The sequence below is a fragment of the Parus major genome, chromosome 6 (genome assembly GCF_001522545.3).
Source record: "Parus major isolate Abel chromosome 6, Parus_major1.1, whole genome shotgun sequence".
Taxonomy (NCBI): Eukaryota; Metazoa; Chordata; class Aves; order Passeriformes; family Paridae; genus Parus; species Parus major.
The window spans coordinates 14,128,003-14,144,631 of NC_031775.1; the positions used below are offsets into that span (position 1 = coordinate 14,128,003).

Consider the following 16,629-nt stretch of genomic DNA (forward strand, 5'->3'; position numbering starts at 1 on the left):
GTGACACCTCAAAGAGAACTGCCCCCAGAGGTGAGCCAAGGCTACCTAAAGTTGCTGCTGCGATACAGCTTAAGAGTCCCATCAGGACAGATGGGCCAGAGCATCTCTACCCTGTCATTTGGGATACATGGCTGTTCCAAGCAGGCAAGAAAACAATGGAGAGCGGATGAAGTGATTTCTGTCTCTTGAAGCCAAAATCTTCCCTGCAACCCACTGACAGAGGCAGTCCTCACTCCACCAGCTGCCTTCCTGAGATGGAACACTGCAGGCTCTTCCTCTGGTTTCTCTTTGATAATGCTGGAGCTTGGGCCAGCTCCCAAACAAGCACACCTGGAAGTGTAGGTTGATCGCTGGGTAGGACACACAGTCCATCCAAAAAGCCACACTGGTATCCAGATTAAAGGCATCTATTGAATGATGGAGAATATGCCAGAGGAGTAGGAGGGTGGATGGGCTGAGCTACTTCTTGAATTTACTCTCTGGTTACAGAAACAGCCACCATCAGTAACCATTTTTCCAGGGGTCTTAGAGGCCACACCAACTCCACATCCTCAGGTACACCCCTGGCAAAAGTCTGTCTTTTGTTGATATGCTACCTTTCAACAAGAAACAGCCCAGGCACACACATCCTGACACGATGCAGTATCTTCCCCTGATCTTTCCAAGCCAAGGACTTGCTTTAATTTCTGCAGTTAATATTTGAGTTAAATGGCTCATGACTAAGTGATGGAACTAATAACCTACAGAGTTTTACACTTCTGCTCTTGGTAGCAACGGGTCAGCACCCATCTGCTAGGAATGAAGGCAGCCAGTTGTTTGTTTTTAAGATGTTGGCAAGACTTCTCCACAGCAATTGTGAGAGATTTGGGGTTGCCAGTAACATTCAGGAAAAAGTATTCTTTGTATTTCAAAGAACAGCATTTACAAAGGACAGCTTATTAATATAATTGGAAAGAACACTTTTCTTCTGTAATACTTCTCTGATAAAGCATATGATCAGCAGACCAACATTTACATTGGTCCAGGCATTTAAGCACAAGCAAGTTTCAGCACTTGACTAAAATCCTCTGCTTATTTTGCTTTTAGCTCTAGGAACCTCAGTCTTGAATTCTGTGTCTGTTTTGAGCAGGTCAGAGGAGGGTTTATAATAAAATCTACTGAAATAACACAATTTATAGTTTTTGCCATCACCAGTCCTGCTCATTAAATTAATTTTTTGCCCTGTTGAATCACAGCCACTGTTTTAACAAGAGGGAGGAGAGGCCCTTCAGAGTCCCTGCAGTTTGCAGCAGGTCTTTTGCAGCAAGCCCCACTATCCTCAGGTTCTGCTCGGAGATGGGGGAGCCAGGAGGCCTGCAGGAGCATCAACTGCCTTTGCACTGCTGCTTCCTAACACAAACTGAATGAGGCTTTCAAGCACAGCTGTTCAGCTCCCAGGCTGAGGGGAGGGCTGGCCTGCAGTGCCTAATGCAGGACTGGGCACAGACATTGCATAGTGGGAGGTGGGGAGAAGTGGAAAGCAGCCTTTCCCTTTTCAAAAAAGCCAGAATCAGCTCCATCCCCTAAGAATAACTTTCATTCTGTTGTTAGAGGAATAAAATATTTATCAGTATTCAGTACCAGCCTAAGCTCTTTGCTTAATAATTAGCCCTGATATTACCTAGTGGCTCTGCAACCTGAGGGTGCAGTTACCTGTGGTGGAAACTAAGCTATCTCTAGCAATAATTCACCCATAAATCATTCCTTTCATTTTCACTGAGGTTAAAATACTTGCAAACAGCCCACACGTGAAAAAAAGTAAAGTAAAAAGCATCATTTGCTCCAGGGTCCAGCTAGAATAGAGGAGAATAGGATTTAGCCCTGTTCCTTTTTCATGTATGTTGTAAAGACAGTTGACTCTACTTTGCAGTCATTTGAATCTGCAGATATTAAGTCTAGTGAAATGTATTGGACTTTGCCAGCACAAAGCCAAGACCAGCAATGGGTCTCTCAGGAGTCCAAGGTCTCCACCTGCCCATCAGTGAGCCCACAATGTCCAGAAAAGTGATGCTGACCAAGAAAGAGGCATCCATATGCAGCAGGCAGCAGTGGTTTTTAACACCTTATTGCAGTAGCCCTGAGCCCACTGAGTGGGAAAGGAAGGACTTGTCCCTACTTATTTTGATTTTTCAGAGGACTTCAGGCATCCAGCTCCCATCAAAATCAGTGAGGGTTCAGTCATTAGCCCTAGATCTTGATCCAGCTCCCACCAACATCTGTGACAATCTGAGATAAGTTTAATAGTATAAGTTTAGTAGTATTTGTATCAAGTTGCTGCAATATGGGCAGGGTACTGTTTGATTTCTTTCAGGGACTAACTGCCTCCTGTACACAAAATTAAAATACACAATTAGATTTCCATTAACTTACAGCAAATTCTGCTGGATTGATCTGAACCTCCTCCTATTCCTATATGAGATCATACTTTAAATGCCCAGCCTGAACATAAATACTTAATGTAATAAATACAGTCTGAAATATTTGATCCACTTGGCAGTTTAATTGATCTACTACAGAGACTGACAGGAAAAATTAAATTAGTTTTGTCTTGTCTCTGCCAACATCACATTTAAATTGTAACAATATTTGATCTACATTTTCCGTCGTGGACTCTTTTGTGCAGTTCCACGGTTCAGTTTCAGGTGGGAACAGAGGGATAGGAGTGAGGCACATGCTGATACATAAATATTAATATAAATTTTTAATTATGTATTTTGTGTTTCAAGTCAAGAGCTTAAAGAATTTAATAGGTAGTCTTTCCAAAAGGCAAACCCCACATTCCTTTCCTCTTTCATTATTTGTGCATATCAGCATTTGATATGGACAGATGAATGACAACCAGACATGGAGGGAAGGAGAGAAAAAATCCCATTTAAAATTCTCAGGTATATCAATGCATGCTGTTTAGTTTTCAGAAAAAAATATTATGTTTGATTTAATTATTGTTATCTTCTCATAGTAGTCACAGTTTTTCTTCAGCTCTGATCCCTTTCATAAGGATTGGAAGGTCAACAACAACCTCAAGTTCAGAGTGTTGATTACCAGTGGGAGTTGATTCAAAGGGAGCTTCCTCTTGCACTTCACAGATGACACCAATATTCTGTCTATTAAAGCCTAAGTAAAAAGCAGGAAACACAAAAATGGCTTTATCCAGATCTTCTTGTGCTCTGAATTAGAGTGCTCAGAACAAGAAAGGCATGAACTCAATGCCTGAAATGGAGAAGCATCAGATGGTCTCAGTTTTATTTGGAATAGCCTCAAGGCTGCTGGAATTATACTAGATGGTTTCTCCTTCTACTGAGAAACTGGTGAAATGTGGGAGGTACCCTGTTCTGGCTGGAAGAGCACTTCAGAGGTGACAGCAGAGTCCAAATGTTATAGTTTTGGCTGTGCCCCCTACATGCCCAGTGGAAACAACAAAGAGCTGATGATCTGGCTCAGTTGCTCTATCATCAGGAGCCTTTTTGTCTAAATAACTCGACACTGGAACTGGAGGATTTCATCCTCCTTTCTTTGTTCCAATAGCACTCTCTGGAAAAAAAAAAAAAACAACAACTCTGAAGTCAGGACTTGCCTGTTAGGGCAGGAGGGCTGGCAGCAAAGCCCACAGAAAATCTGGGAGAACAGAACCAGTCCTTTCAATACTGTCAGCTTGGAAACCTCACCAACAGGACCCCCTGCCCTGTCCACTAACCTAATCAAGATTTGTCACAGAGGAACACGACAGCACCCATTCCCTACCCGCGGTTCTTACAGCTCCTAGTGTAATTCCTACTAATTACACTAATTCCTAGTGTAATTTCCTAGTATTTATGGCAAAGACCAAAAATATCTACCTGTGTGGCAGGGCCGTGCTAGAGCTGGGGACCTGTGATACGGGAATCAAAATAATTTTCTCAAGGTGTGTGCACCAGCAGCAAACTAAAGAAATGTTTTAGATTCTCTGAAGTCAGAATGGCAGATAAACTAGGAAAAATGCCAAACAAACCCGCTTAATATATTATTGGCTATGTTACATGAGAAAAGTCAGTAAATCCATAATCAAGACTGGCACTGAAAATAAAGGACCCCAAGAGTTTTATTCCCATCCCCCAGTCTTACGGTAAACAGCAGAGCTTCAATTCAGTAAACACCAGTTCAAGGGTGAGTTAGGTCCTTGAACACTTGTTTCAGTGTTGGCAATGGGAATTGCCCAATGGAACTGGGCAAATTCCCTTCATCTTTCCATAACAGAAATTGAAATGTAATGGATGGGCAGTTCTAGTTATGTTTTAGGGTTTTGTCCTGGATACTGCAATTAAGCCTCCCTAATATGAACAGCAACCACAGTAGCAGCAAACCATAAAAAAGCCTGATAACCGTGCCCTGCAATGCCCATCTGGATGTGCGTAATGCAGCTGCATTCTCTTTCAGTGGTGTGGGGTGCAGTGAGAACCAGCAGAGCTTTAGAACTTGCACAGAGCAGAGCTGTGGGTGAATTATGAAAGTAATTCCCTGGCAAGTGTAATTATTTCTCTCCTCATGCACTTCACTCATCATGGGGTCTGGGGAAATTTCAGCGGAACGTAACAGACACACTCTTGGCCTCAGCCACCAGAATGGTAGAACACATCCGCTGAAAAACGGAGATTCTTGTTTACACCCATTAATAACATCTTCTGCATTAATGAATTGCATTCATGCTGTCATCCATTAAGAAGGTACTTTGAGGTCTGTCTCTGCACAGAACACTAGCTTCTCCAGATGACTCTATAGTTTTACAGCCCATAAATAAAACAAGTATTTTCCCTTCATCTTTGAGGTCTGCAATTAAATCTACTAAATGGACTGCAGATGCCTGGCTTACAGTAAGTGTTTCATCTTGGAAGATCATGGAACTGTCGAAGTCACCACAATGAAGTAACACAGTTGTCAAATCAGGGCAATTTCAGATAAAAATTTCACAGAAATTTCATCTCTGTGAGTCAACCTTTTTCCTAAGTATGGCTAGTGGTGAAGCACTAAATCCCTGAAGCAGGAAGCACTGTATACCCCAGAAATTATGACCTTGTGCTAATTTTTCAAATGAGGAATTGTATTTCTTGAAGGAATAGTACACAGGGAGATGATACAGTAGTTAACAGATGCTTGCTACAGAGTACAGCCTCCAATGTGCTAAACTTCAGAGAGACAGGAGACAGGAAAAAGCCTGTTGTATTACTGAACGGAGAAATTTTGATAGAAACAGAGAAAAACTGGCTAGTGATAATATACTCTTCTCTGGAAAAGTCTATATTCTGAAAAACAGTTTTCTTTGCATAGTATAGCCAGCCCGTTTTATTAAGAGAACGTCCTGTGATGCCAATATTCTCACTCTGATGGGAAAAAAAATCTCGGTTTCAGAGAGAGCAGAGTTCATGGGGCATAGTGCTTAAGGAAAACAGCATTCTTCTCATTCATCAGAGCAGATCTCATGCTCCAACAATATCCCCATATCCTAGAAGTGGCACATGTGGAGTCCAGAGCCTAACAAGCACTTCACAGGCTTTCCAAAAGCAAAGTTGCAAGCTTATTTCCTGCCCCAGACTAAGCTGTCTTGAGGTTTCCTGTCTCTTGTAAACCAACTTCACCCTCAACTATTACATCCTCATACTACAAATTAGATCCCAGTGCCTTACAGACTAAGCTCTTTATGTAGCTTTGGAAAACTGGGTCTGCAGCCAAGCAAAGTCAGAAAAAGAGAGGTATTAGTTTTTTTACTAAAGATGGAGAACTCTCAGATGACAGAAAAAAAATGACCCCTGAGAGCACAAAATAACTATAAATTACTTACATCACCATCATCACTTGTTATTCACTGTATTGATTTTAATTGTTCTTCTAAAGCATCAGTCAAATATTACTCACCAACACCAGGAAGTGTTGGCTCACAAGTCCAACAAAACACATCTTGTCTCCTCAAAAGAATAAGAAAATAACCTACACTTCCTAGTAGAACCTGATGTGCTGAGAGTGCTCGTTTTTCTGCAGGCAGCTCTCTTGGCTGTACTGAAGAATGTGATTCCCTTTACTGGCTGGGATCGTTCTCCCAATGGTGGGAGTACATTCCTATTTGCAAGATCCACACAGAGGAGCTGCATTTGGTTTGACACTTTCATAGAAGAAAGCAGGGTCATGCATCCTTTCATAGTGAAATAATGCTGATTCTGGAGCAAATCTTTTGCTTTCAAAAGCACAGAGAATTCCTGGTAGATTCAAGGCATGGCTGGCACAAGAAAAATACTGGGAAGACCTCTCAGTTGTTTCACTCTCCAATAAAACTTGCAAAATTTTGGAAAACCTTTCGACTTGCTGGATTTTCCCTTTTCCAAGCAATCCAAAAACCAATCAGTGCATAACTTTATGCCCTGTGCTGAGTTTTATGGGATTTGTGTGACATAAAGTCCCATGACTCAAGACTGACTGTGGCAGGGTTCTGGCATAATTTCTGCAGCAAAATGCAACTAGATTTTCAAGGGAGAAGCTTAGGTCCCTTAATTAAGATGTATAAGGACATATAATGTTACCCACACATATACAGCTCCTGTCTCAAATGGAAATGAAAAGGGAGAGTCAAACAAACCGAACTGAGCATATGACAAAGTGTCATTTTAAGGTTTTGTGAACACTGTGTCTCTCGCTGTCCTTTCCTTCCTTCCCAGTTGTTATCTTTTCCTCCAGACTGACACATGAGCTTGGTTGTGCTGTCAAATACACTGGTTTAAATGAACCTGGAGTTTCCATACCAAAGGAAAACAAACTGTGCATTAGGCCTGTGATACCCTTGGTCTGCTCAGAAGCTCTAGACAGCTGGTGCCCTGGTCACCAGTCAACAGGACCAAAGCTCAGCCACTGCTGTGCACAGCCCTACCCCAGCCCAGGTGACTTAACCTGGGAGAAATGGGGAAAGAGGAGCTTGTGGAGATGAGATGGGGAAAGAGGATACAATATTCCCTACATCAATACCACAAGAAAGATGTTACAATTATTCTCTGCTTGTATAGATCAGATTCCACCCCTCATATAATGTTAAGTTCTTCCCCCTCAACCCCAAAGCCAGAATTTGATATTAGTAAGACCTAGCAGCTGTCAGCAGCAGCAGAAGAGCTCCCCTCAAAGCAGCAGCTCAGACTACCCATCCCTTGCAAGGATAGCAACATGCTGACAGGCACAGCTCCTGGTAGGTGGATACGCAGATGCACAGATCTGTAACTGGATCTCATAAAATATAAATACTTTATCCCAAAATATAATACTTTATCCCAGTCCCCTTGCATGTACCCGGAGATTTCTAGTGCCAGGCAGGAAATACAAAACAGATGTTTCAGGAATGAACTGCATGTATAACTCACAACATTCGCAAAGACAATGTGCAGGCATCTGATAACTGACTATTCCTATACCAATTGTATAAATAAAAAATCTCTATTTACATTTGGGACCAGTTTTTCAGGGACACAGTCTCTTAGTCTGTGCAACTGGCTATTTAATATCTACAGAAGATTCAGGAATAGAACTTTTTCTGCCCCTAGGTTGTAAAACTTCAATCAAGCAAAAAAGAGCAAATTATTAGTTTCTCAATTTAGTGGCTTAGCTATAAAATCAAAGAAAAGAGTATCATGAAGTCTTCCAAATAAATAAAATTAAAAATAAACAAAAACAACAACAACAAAAAAAATCCAACCCAAAAAAACCAAAAAAAACCACAACCAGCTAAAAATACCAACCCCTCACCCCATTTTTATTTAATTTTGCTTGGCTTTGTTAATTTGGCCAATATTTTGCTATTTTTTTTTTTCTTAAAATTTAGCTACATTTAAACATGAAACAGGTGAGAACACAATGCATTTAGTTTTGAAAATGTTTCAACATAAACTTTAAGGAGAAAAACCTTTTCCCACACTTTTCAACCTTCCTGGGACTACATTTATCAATGAACAATTTTTTTGCCTGAAAGATTTCAGCTGTATCTACTCCAGAGCAGCTGTTCCTGCCCAACAGAGAAAGTCAAAATTCACAACCCCAACAAGAGGACTCAGGCCCTCCAAACAGCTGCTGCCCACTTACAGGTGACCTTTAAATAAACCTTTAAGTTTTAGGGTTCAGGTCCACACCTGTGTGTCCCTTCTTGATTCAAAATTCCAGGTCCCAGCCAAAGAGCAGTAACTGCTCTTTTTCCCACCTACCAAAAGAGCAGTAATTGAGTTGTGTGTCTGGCTTCAGCTTTTTTTTGAAAGGCAGGAGAGAAGGGGGTGCAGGGGGCAGGACACTGGGCTTAACACACAACTCAGGGGCTCCAAATATTTGCTTCAGGAATATACCTTGGCAGTGCTGATTTAACTGGAAATACAAGGAGCATGAGGTATGCCAGAGAATCCAGTGAGATGTATTAGAGGGCATTTTTCTTTATAATGGGAGGTCTTTAACTGAGAAACTTTCCTCACAAGTTATTGCAGCACATCGGGACACAGAGTAAATGTATGTGCCTCTTTGTGCTTGGCACTGCTATGAGGCTTTGCATCCTATAAATCTATAAATTGAATTCATCCTGCTTACACCCTTAGTCTTATAAATTGTTAGACTAAGAACAGCTAATGGATGAGTAGGTGATTTATTTTTAAAAGATGCATACTGCTGCTTTTTGGAAACCGAAAGCATATAGACACGAGATGTACCCTTCCTGAAGGCTGGGTCCCAGGTAATGAGGAATTACTTTGTATCCTCCCCTGTCCCCAGGAACATGCTTTATTCAAGTTCTCAAAGGGAACCTCCTGTCCAAGAAGAGAAAGGTCTGGATGGTGCAGAGAAGCACTGCAAAGGAAACCACATGCAAAGAGCGGATGAGGCATCAGTAATGGTGCCAGGTACTACATAATGCAAAAGGATGAATATAACTAATTTATTAGAATAAATTTAACTCTTAAAAAAAGCATGTGCAACAAAAACTTGAAAGAAGCAATCCCTACACATCTCACTCCTTGAGAGAAAACCTGACCTCATGAAAAGTAGCTGTAAGAGTAAAATGAAGGAGTTTTGCCACAAATAATGCTGTGGGATACAACAGGAGACTCACTTCAGTACGAGAATCAGTCAGTACAATGACTACCAATCTAAACAGAAAGAGGGATCTGCCATTTACCAAAGGTTTCCCCACAGAGGGCAGTGGGACCATGCCACTTAGCTTGAAAGGGATGTTCTTTGAGCTTACCCCCAGGTTAAGTAATTTACCTTTTAGAGAGGCGACATGGGATAAAGCTTGTGCATAGGTGGCTGTGTTGAGAAGCGTCCCCGGCAGGCAGGAAGGGAAGAAAGGGCCTGTAGGACCCACTGATCGGCTCAGGCTGACGGAGAAAAGAAAACAACTTCCTTACAAAACCAGAACTAAAAGCTGATTCTATTTGTGCATGCACACAAACACCTTGGTGTCTCAGCATCTGACTAAATGTGACCCAGGCTGGACAACATCAGCCTCCCACAGCCACCAGCTCCTCAGCATCTCCACAGGGTACAGTGGATTGCACTAGAAACACCTCATTTTCTAAAGATGAAACCTGAAGGTCAAGGCATAGCAGAATATCTGTATGCATGCACACACGTATGAGGCACTCTTACCCCACAGATAAACAGCTGACAAAATGTATTACTCTTACCTCTGCTGGATCTCCAGACCCTCTTTTTTGTTCCTGGTTTGATCTGCTGGAGAAGGGGAATTTAAATTCCTCGCAGGAGGTGCCACCTCAGCCATGGTTTCCTTAGAGCCCTCTTGGTCAGAAGCACCCCTCTCTGTCTTTCTCCATTTAGCCCTTCGATTTTGGAACCACACCTGGAGCAGGAGAGCAATCCTAGGTGAAAACCATGCTTAGCCAAATGTGAAGCAAGGAGATTGTAAATCGTTACTCTAATGAAATCTGCATTTAGTAACTTGGCTAAATCCTTCTCTTATTTTGTATCCCCATTGTTATTCTAGTTGAGTTTTAGGATTACATTTGTATCTGTAATAAATCTGCATCTGGAAAAGAAGCCGGCAATGTCTAAAGACATTCAAAAGGCATGTCACAACAAAAATTTTAAAAGCAGTTGTTTTGATACTACTGTGCCAGTTAGCAAAGCATTTAATCACGTGCAAGCCTTTATGACACATTTAATTCTCACTGATTTCTAGAGATGGTGTTAAATACATATCTAAGCACTCTGATCAGAAATGAAAAGGTGTGTATCTGGCTGTCTTACCCAGCCCATTTTCTGGAGAGGGCTGATACTGTCTGTTCTTCCTCTCATGTCCAGTCTGCTTTTAGAGGACTAAAAAGTTGATAAATACTAATTTTGGAACATCATTCTGCAGTTTAATAATGTGGCCTGCCAACTGCCCCCCACCTTAGGCCCCACTATGACCTCAGAATAGAACACGAGTTTCCAAACATTTTTCTTTTTTTTTTTTTCCCATATGCAAAACAAATACTCATATTCTTGATTTTTTTCACCTGACTATTATTCTAAAAACTTTTTTTCTATTAACCTTGGAGCTGATATGCTGAAAGCACCATGTTTGAGGTGGAAAATGCCAAGCGTCTTTTGAGGTCAGGAAATCCACATTTTAATACATGAATTCAAGTATAGGCAAGACTGTTATTATTATTCTTCTCCTTCTCCAATTCCATTTCAGTTAGCTGCCTTTTAATTGCATGTATCAGCAAACATTGAATAATGATTTTATCTATATTCTAAATTTAGAGCAGTTAAATGCAAAGCAAAATGCAGACACTTTCTTGTGTCTTAATTGAATGAAGGTCACAGCTATAACAATATTTAATTGAGCTATTTTTCATTATCATATTTTAATGACTTTGCACTGACAGTTCGCCTGCTTCTGAGGAAAGAGCATGATGAAGTCGTTTATTTCCCTATTTAGTTATTGTTTGACAACATCATCTTCGATTAAGACTCTGCTTTATAGCACATTAATCATATTTGAATGAGCAAGGGGTATAAATGTAAACATATCTCCCATCCTCTGTGTTTCCCCATGTCCCTGCATGAAAGCAGGCTAAACAAATGCTTGCATCTATTGTCTGTTTGCATAATAGCCAACAACAAGGCTAAACACCAGTTCTCAGCAATCTAATTGTCACCACCCCTATCTCACCCTTGCACCTTTCAGGAAGAAGTTATGATCTTCCACTTCTGAATGCTCAATAATTGTCCCATTTATCTCAATTTGCAGTTCAGTCTTTAGGCACCAATAGCCAAAATGGCATTTTTTATTATTTTTTTAAGCCAGTACCTACAATGCAGTGGTAAAAGGAGATTTTCATTTCCAAATAATAATCAGTTTAATTTGCTCACATATGACCAATGATTCATGTTCAGATTTAATAATCAGGATCACATAATCTGATTATAGGAGAAATAATTTGTTTACAATCCCCAATTTACTGTGGTGAATTCCATTATCTCTCTTCAGCCATTGGGTTTTAAGAGATACTAACATGACCCTAGGGAACAAAAGGCAAGCTATTATATTTCCTACAATTAGATCTTTGCATAGTCTTAACCCCAAGCACCTAAATAAATAAAAAATAATAAAAAAATAAAAAATAGAAGAACAGTGTGCAGAAAAGCCCCATAAATAAAAATGAATGCATAATTGTGTTCAAAAAAAATGGTTTGCAACTCTGTGGTGGATGCCTGAAGAGTTACAGGGATCCATCTCTGACAACTGCAGGACTGCTTCTCTTAGCAGAGCACATACACATATACATGGACTGGATATGGAAAAACAAACACATGTGAGAAAATAAAAACAACAAGGAAAAAGGTGAGGAGAAGGAGGAAAGGAAGGGCTGGAAAAGTGTGGCTGTGGAAAGAGTAATCATGGCCAGTGGTATTTATTGGATCATATTAAAGGTGGGGGAATTGCTCTGCAGGCTCTTTAGCTGCCTAAATGAAGTGTTTAGCAAGAAGGAAAAAGGGAGAGAAGTTGGAGAGGTGCAGGAGCTTTCTTCCTGGCAGCTGGGCTCCCTGCAGTTGACTAAGCCCGCTGCTCAACAGTGGTCATAGTTGCTTTGGAGAATCACGTCTCAGCTCTTTTCTCTGCACCACGCCCCCCCTCCAAAAGCAAGGAAATGGATGTGCATTGATGTAATTTAGTACCTTGGAGACGCGGACAAATTAGTGTAGAACATTATCACTAGTTAATTATGAATGACCGATTAATCAACCTAATCTAATATTCCACATTATGTTGATGTTATTAAAGTGCATCATGAAAATGACAGATCGTCTTCATTTGCGTTCTTTGGCCAAATGTGCACTCTGCAGTCATGATGTCAAATAAAAAAAAAAAAAATTAAAAAAAAGTTTGCCAGTTTGAATATCCGAGTTAAGTAATTCCCCAGGATGTTTACCTGCACCCTGGCCTCCGTGAGGTTGATTTTCAGAGCCAGCTCTTCTCGAGTGAACACATCGGGGTAGTGGGTTTGAGCAAAAACAGCTTCCAGGGCCTCGAGCTGATGGAGGGAAGGAGAGCAGAGATCCGTGAGGGATCCGTGAGGGATCCATGAGGGATCCGGGCACCCCACGGGGGTGTCTGCCAGGCATGGATGATGAAAACGGGGTCACGGAGGCAGCGGGGCAGGAAGGATGGGGCTGGCACGGCACAGGGCATGAGGGAAGGAGGCTGGGGGCTGGCAGGAGCAGGCACGGGGGAGCACCTGTGGTGCAGGCAAGCGGGGCAGTGGGTGCAGAGAGAAGCGGGCTCCTACCTGCTGCAAGGTGAAGGTGGTGCGGTTGCGGCGCTGCTTCCTTCGCAGGAACCCGTCGTCGAAGTCGCCGGCGGAGTGTCCTCCGAAGGGGGCCGTGCCTGCGGGCCGAGAGCCGCGTTAGGGGCCGCAGTGCCCGGGCACGGAGCCGGACACGGAGCCGGGCACGGAGCCGGACACGGAGCCGGGCACGGAGCCCCTCGGGCCGGCAGTGCTGCCCCATCTCCGCCGACCCCGGAGCTGCTGCGGGCACCGTGGGCTCTGCTGCCCGCAGCTCACCCCGTCCCGGGAAAGAGTATTTTTTCGGGTCATTTGTGCTTTAAGGGGACTTAGAGACGAAGCTTTGGCATAGGCGTGCGGACGGCAGCTCGCAAAGGCCCTGCCCGGACCAGGAGGCAGCGGGGCCGCTGGCAGCTTCCTCTCCGCGGGAGCGGCCGAACCGGCCCCGTCTGCTCGGCCCGTGGGCTCGGGGCTCGGTACAGCCCGGCAGCCGCGGCTCGGCCCCGGATGAACCCCGGCAGTCCATAGCGGGGCTGGAGGAGGCCGCCCTGCCCTTCCCCGACCGGCGTTCGAGGGCCCGACTGGGGCAGCGGGGGTTTCTCCCCAGACGGAGGTGGGGAGAGGGCAGATGGGCCACCGGGATGCGAACCACGTTCCATGGAACAGCCCTGGCCTTCGTGGCTCCCCCAGTCACACATCATCCGTGCGTGCCCGTGTTGAAATATGTCACTCCATTTCTGCTCGCTGACAAAAAAGCCCCACAAACAAAACAAAACAGACCAAAAAAACACTCAGAACTTAAACCAAAGAAAAAAAACCCAACCAATCAAAAAATAAAAACAAAAAAACAAGTACAAAATAAAAAACGAACAACCCCAAACAGGAAAAAAAAAAACCAAACAAAAAAACCCCAAAACCCTCAAACCAAAACCCACAAACGAACAAACAAAACAAAACCAAAACAAACTCTTACGGAACAGAAAAATACCCTCACCCCCAGAAGCGTTGCTGAGTGTCCCTGTGACCCCACTCACAGACCTGCCCCTGCAGTGCTCTGGGGTACGTGGCTGGAGGTCACCGCACATCTTACAGCATCATTTGGAAGATAAACAAGGCCCCGAGCCCTCTCCTTCCACAGACCTCACTCCATTGTGGGCCTGGGAGAGGCTCATCACAGATTAAAAAATACTGTCCCGGTGGCCGCCAGAACGCGGTCTTTTCCCTGCAGCACCCGGCCTCCCCGGCTGCCCAAACACTGGCCGAACAGAGTTTTTCTGCTCCCTCTTCTTTGGTTTGGTGATGGGTGCCTGGGGGGGCTTTGGACGAAGGTGTATTTTTTTTTTTTTTTCCACTTGTGATGCCCAACGCTGTTTTCACTCTTTGTCAGGACAGATCGCCCCTTCCCCCCGCCCCGCTGCTGCCCAAGCCGGGAGGGCGAGGGGCCGTCCCCGGACAGCGCCGGGAGAAGCTGCTGCCCGCGGGCCGCTGCTCGTCTCGGGCCGCCAAACACAGCACCGGCCCCACGCTGCCAGCGGAGAAACAAACACACGGCAAACAAACAAACAAGCCGAAGCAAGAGCACGTTTCCCAAGCTGGCTGCCGAAAACTAGCAAACAAAGCCGCCTCAGCACCGGCAGGAGGGACCCCAGCACTGCCCTGCCCAGTCCGGCTCCCCTGTCCCGCCCGGGGAAAACTTTGGGGAGCGAATATTCCAGCCGGCATGCACAGACCGGCTTGGATCCACTGGCCCTGGGAAGCCGTGTTTAAAGAGGGGCTGACCCTCCCCCGAAGTGGGATGAAACCGCTGGACCACTTCTTCCTGCCAGCACCGCCGCAGGGAAAGCCCCTTTCTCTGCGGGCGATGCCCGTGCAAGGAGCGGGGTGGCCGGGCAAGGGGATTTCACGGGCCAGGGCCGCTTTCCCTCCCCGCCGAGCAGTGCTCGGGCAGGACGGGACAGCCCGCCGGGGGCTGCTGCTGCTGCTCGGCCGCGGCTCCGGGGATGCTCCGCGCACTACGGGCAGCGGCCGGGGGAGCGCAGCCAGAGGGCCCTGGGTATCTGCGGGGGTGACACGGGGAAATCCTGCAGGCTGACAGTTTTTTAAAAAAGAAATCAACAACAACGACAATAACAATAATAATAATAAAATAATAATAAAATAAAAAAAGTCTCTGACCAATAACACAAAGAAAAACATCCTCCCAAGTATTTATTTTCCGCTATTTTTTTTTTCTTCTGTTGTACCTCATTTTTCCCCATCCTCCCACAGAATGTTTGTAAAATAGCATTAAAGATTTATGCGGTCCCTTTGGCTGGAGGGAGGAGGCGTGACCACGTCCTGAAAGTGTCCCGATTACAGCCATGACACCAACATCTGTGCTGGGAGGGGAGAAAAGCATCTCTCTTTTAGCCTGAGGCTCAACTGCGGGATCGCTATCCACAGAGGGGAGGCAGGTGGCAAAATGACGGGGGTGGGGGTGTAAAACCAAGCCCTTTCCAGCAGGAATCAAATTAAGGAAAAAAAAAAAAAAAAAAGTCATTCAATCCGTCTTTCCTTCCTGTGACAAGAGGGGAAAGCTAGGAAGAGGGAAGAGGATATGGCTGTATTTTCTAAAGGAAAAGGATGCTATTTAGCTGTCTCTATAAATTTGCATCTTATCCCAGCACGTATTTGTACTTGACAGTCGTGGCGCAAGTTCGGTCACAGTTTCTCCTCCCGTCCCCAGCGCACCCCCCACCCACAGACACCTCGAAGTTCAGCTCTTGTACCTTACACATCTCTGTGCGACAACACTCACCCTCTAGCTGCGGGGGGCAGTGGAAGTAGAACATGGCCCTGCGGCTGGGTGCGCGCCCGCTGCTCGCAGCTGCGAGTCCGACGGCGGCCGGGGCCGGGGCCGGGGCCGGGGCCAGCCCGCGGGGCGCGGGGCTCCCGCGCACCCCCCGCACCGGCCGACCGGCACCAGCTCCCCCGTCGGGCACCGCCACGCAGCCGAGGTACCTCCTGCAGACCTGAAGACACAGAGGGAAAGAACAGAATAGGTGAAGAGGCAGAACAAAACACCTGAAGAAACTCATCGATAAACCTAAAGCCCATCCCAGAGGAAGAAGAGAAAGTAGTGTCTAATCCTGTGCAACGAATTTAAAAAGCCAAAGGCAGAAAACTTTGTGGTTGGCGTACAGAAACCAGAATCAGCAAAACTTTGTTGTTTTATTTTTCTGCCTGGAATAGCAGATTGTGCCACTCTTGCTCTCCTATCTATCTATCTATCTATCTATCTATCTATCTATCTATCTATACATCTATATCTATCTATCTATCTATCTATCTATCCATCTCAAATATTCCTTTATGGAGCAAACAGTTACATAAAGAAAAAAGTGTTTGTAGGTAAGATTGAACTGCATAAAAGAAAATCTAAATTATTCTGCCTAAATAAACAGCAATTAAACCTAAAAGCTGCCTTCTTTTAAAAGCATCCAACATACTGGGAGCCAATGTCCTCAGCAAGGAAAAAAATCCCCAAACAACAATTCAAATTTATATGCAGTCATACTAAAAACAAACAAAAAAAAAAATCCAGAAGGTACATGAATATAGTAATCCATACCTAAACCGAACAGAAGCAAAAATCACCGGTAAGGTTTGGGGGTGTTTTGCTTTAGAATAAGGCGCTGTGAGTTGTTGGCTGCAGAGACAGAAGGGCTCTGTGGAGTTCTGGAAGTGGCCAGATGTCTTTATATCTGTCTACAGCATGCTCTGCCTCTCAGCACTTGCCTTTATAATCTCACGCATAATTGGCCTTAATCTGATT

General features: G+C 44.4%; 1 protein-coding gene across 1 annotated transcript in view; it reads right to left on the minus strand.

Moving 5' to 3' along the window:
- Nucleotides 1-15,646, minus strand: part of DRGX (dorsal root ganglia homeobox) — a 16,532-nt gene extending 886 nt beyond the window's left edge. The window contains exons 1-5 of the mRNA XM_033515754.1: nt 15,613-15,646; nt 12,819-12,916; nt 12,462-12,563; nt 9,708-9,880; nt 9,286-9,398 (exon numbers count right to left, since the gene is read on the minus strand). Coding sequence (XP_033371645.1) covers nt 9,286-9,398; nt 9,708-9,880; nt 12,462-12,563; nt 12,819-12,916; nt 15,613-15,646 — 520 coding nt within the window. The remainder of the gene's footprint in view (nt 1-9,285; nt 9,399-9,707; nt 9,881-12,461; nt 12,564-12,818; nt 12,917-15,612) is intronic.
- Nucleotides 15,647-16,629: the final 983 nt, after the last annotated feature.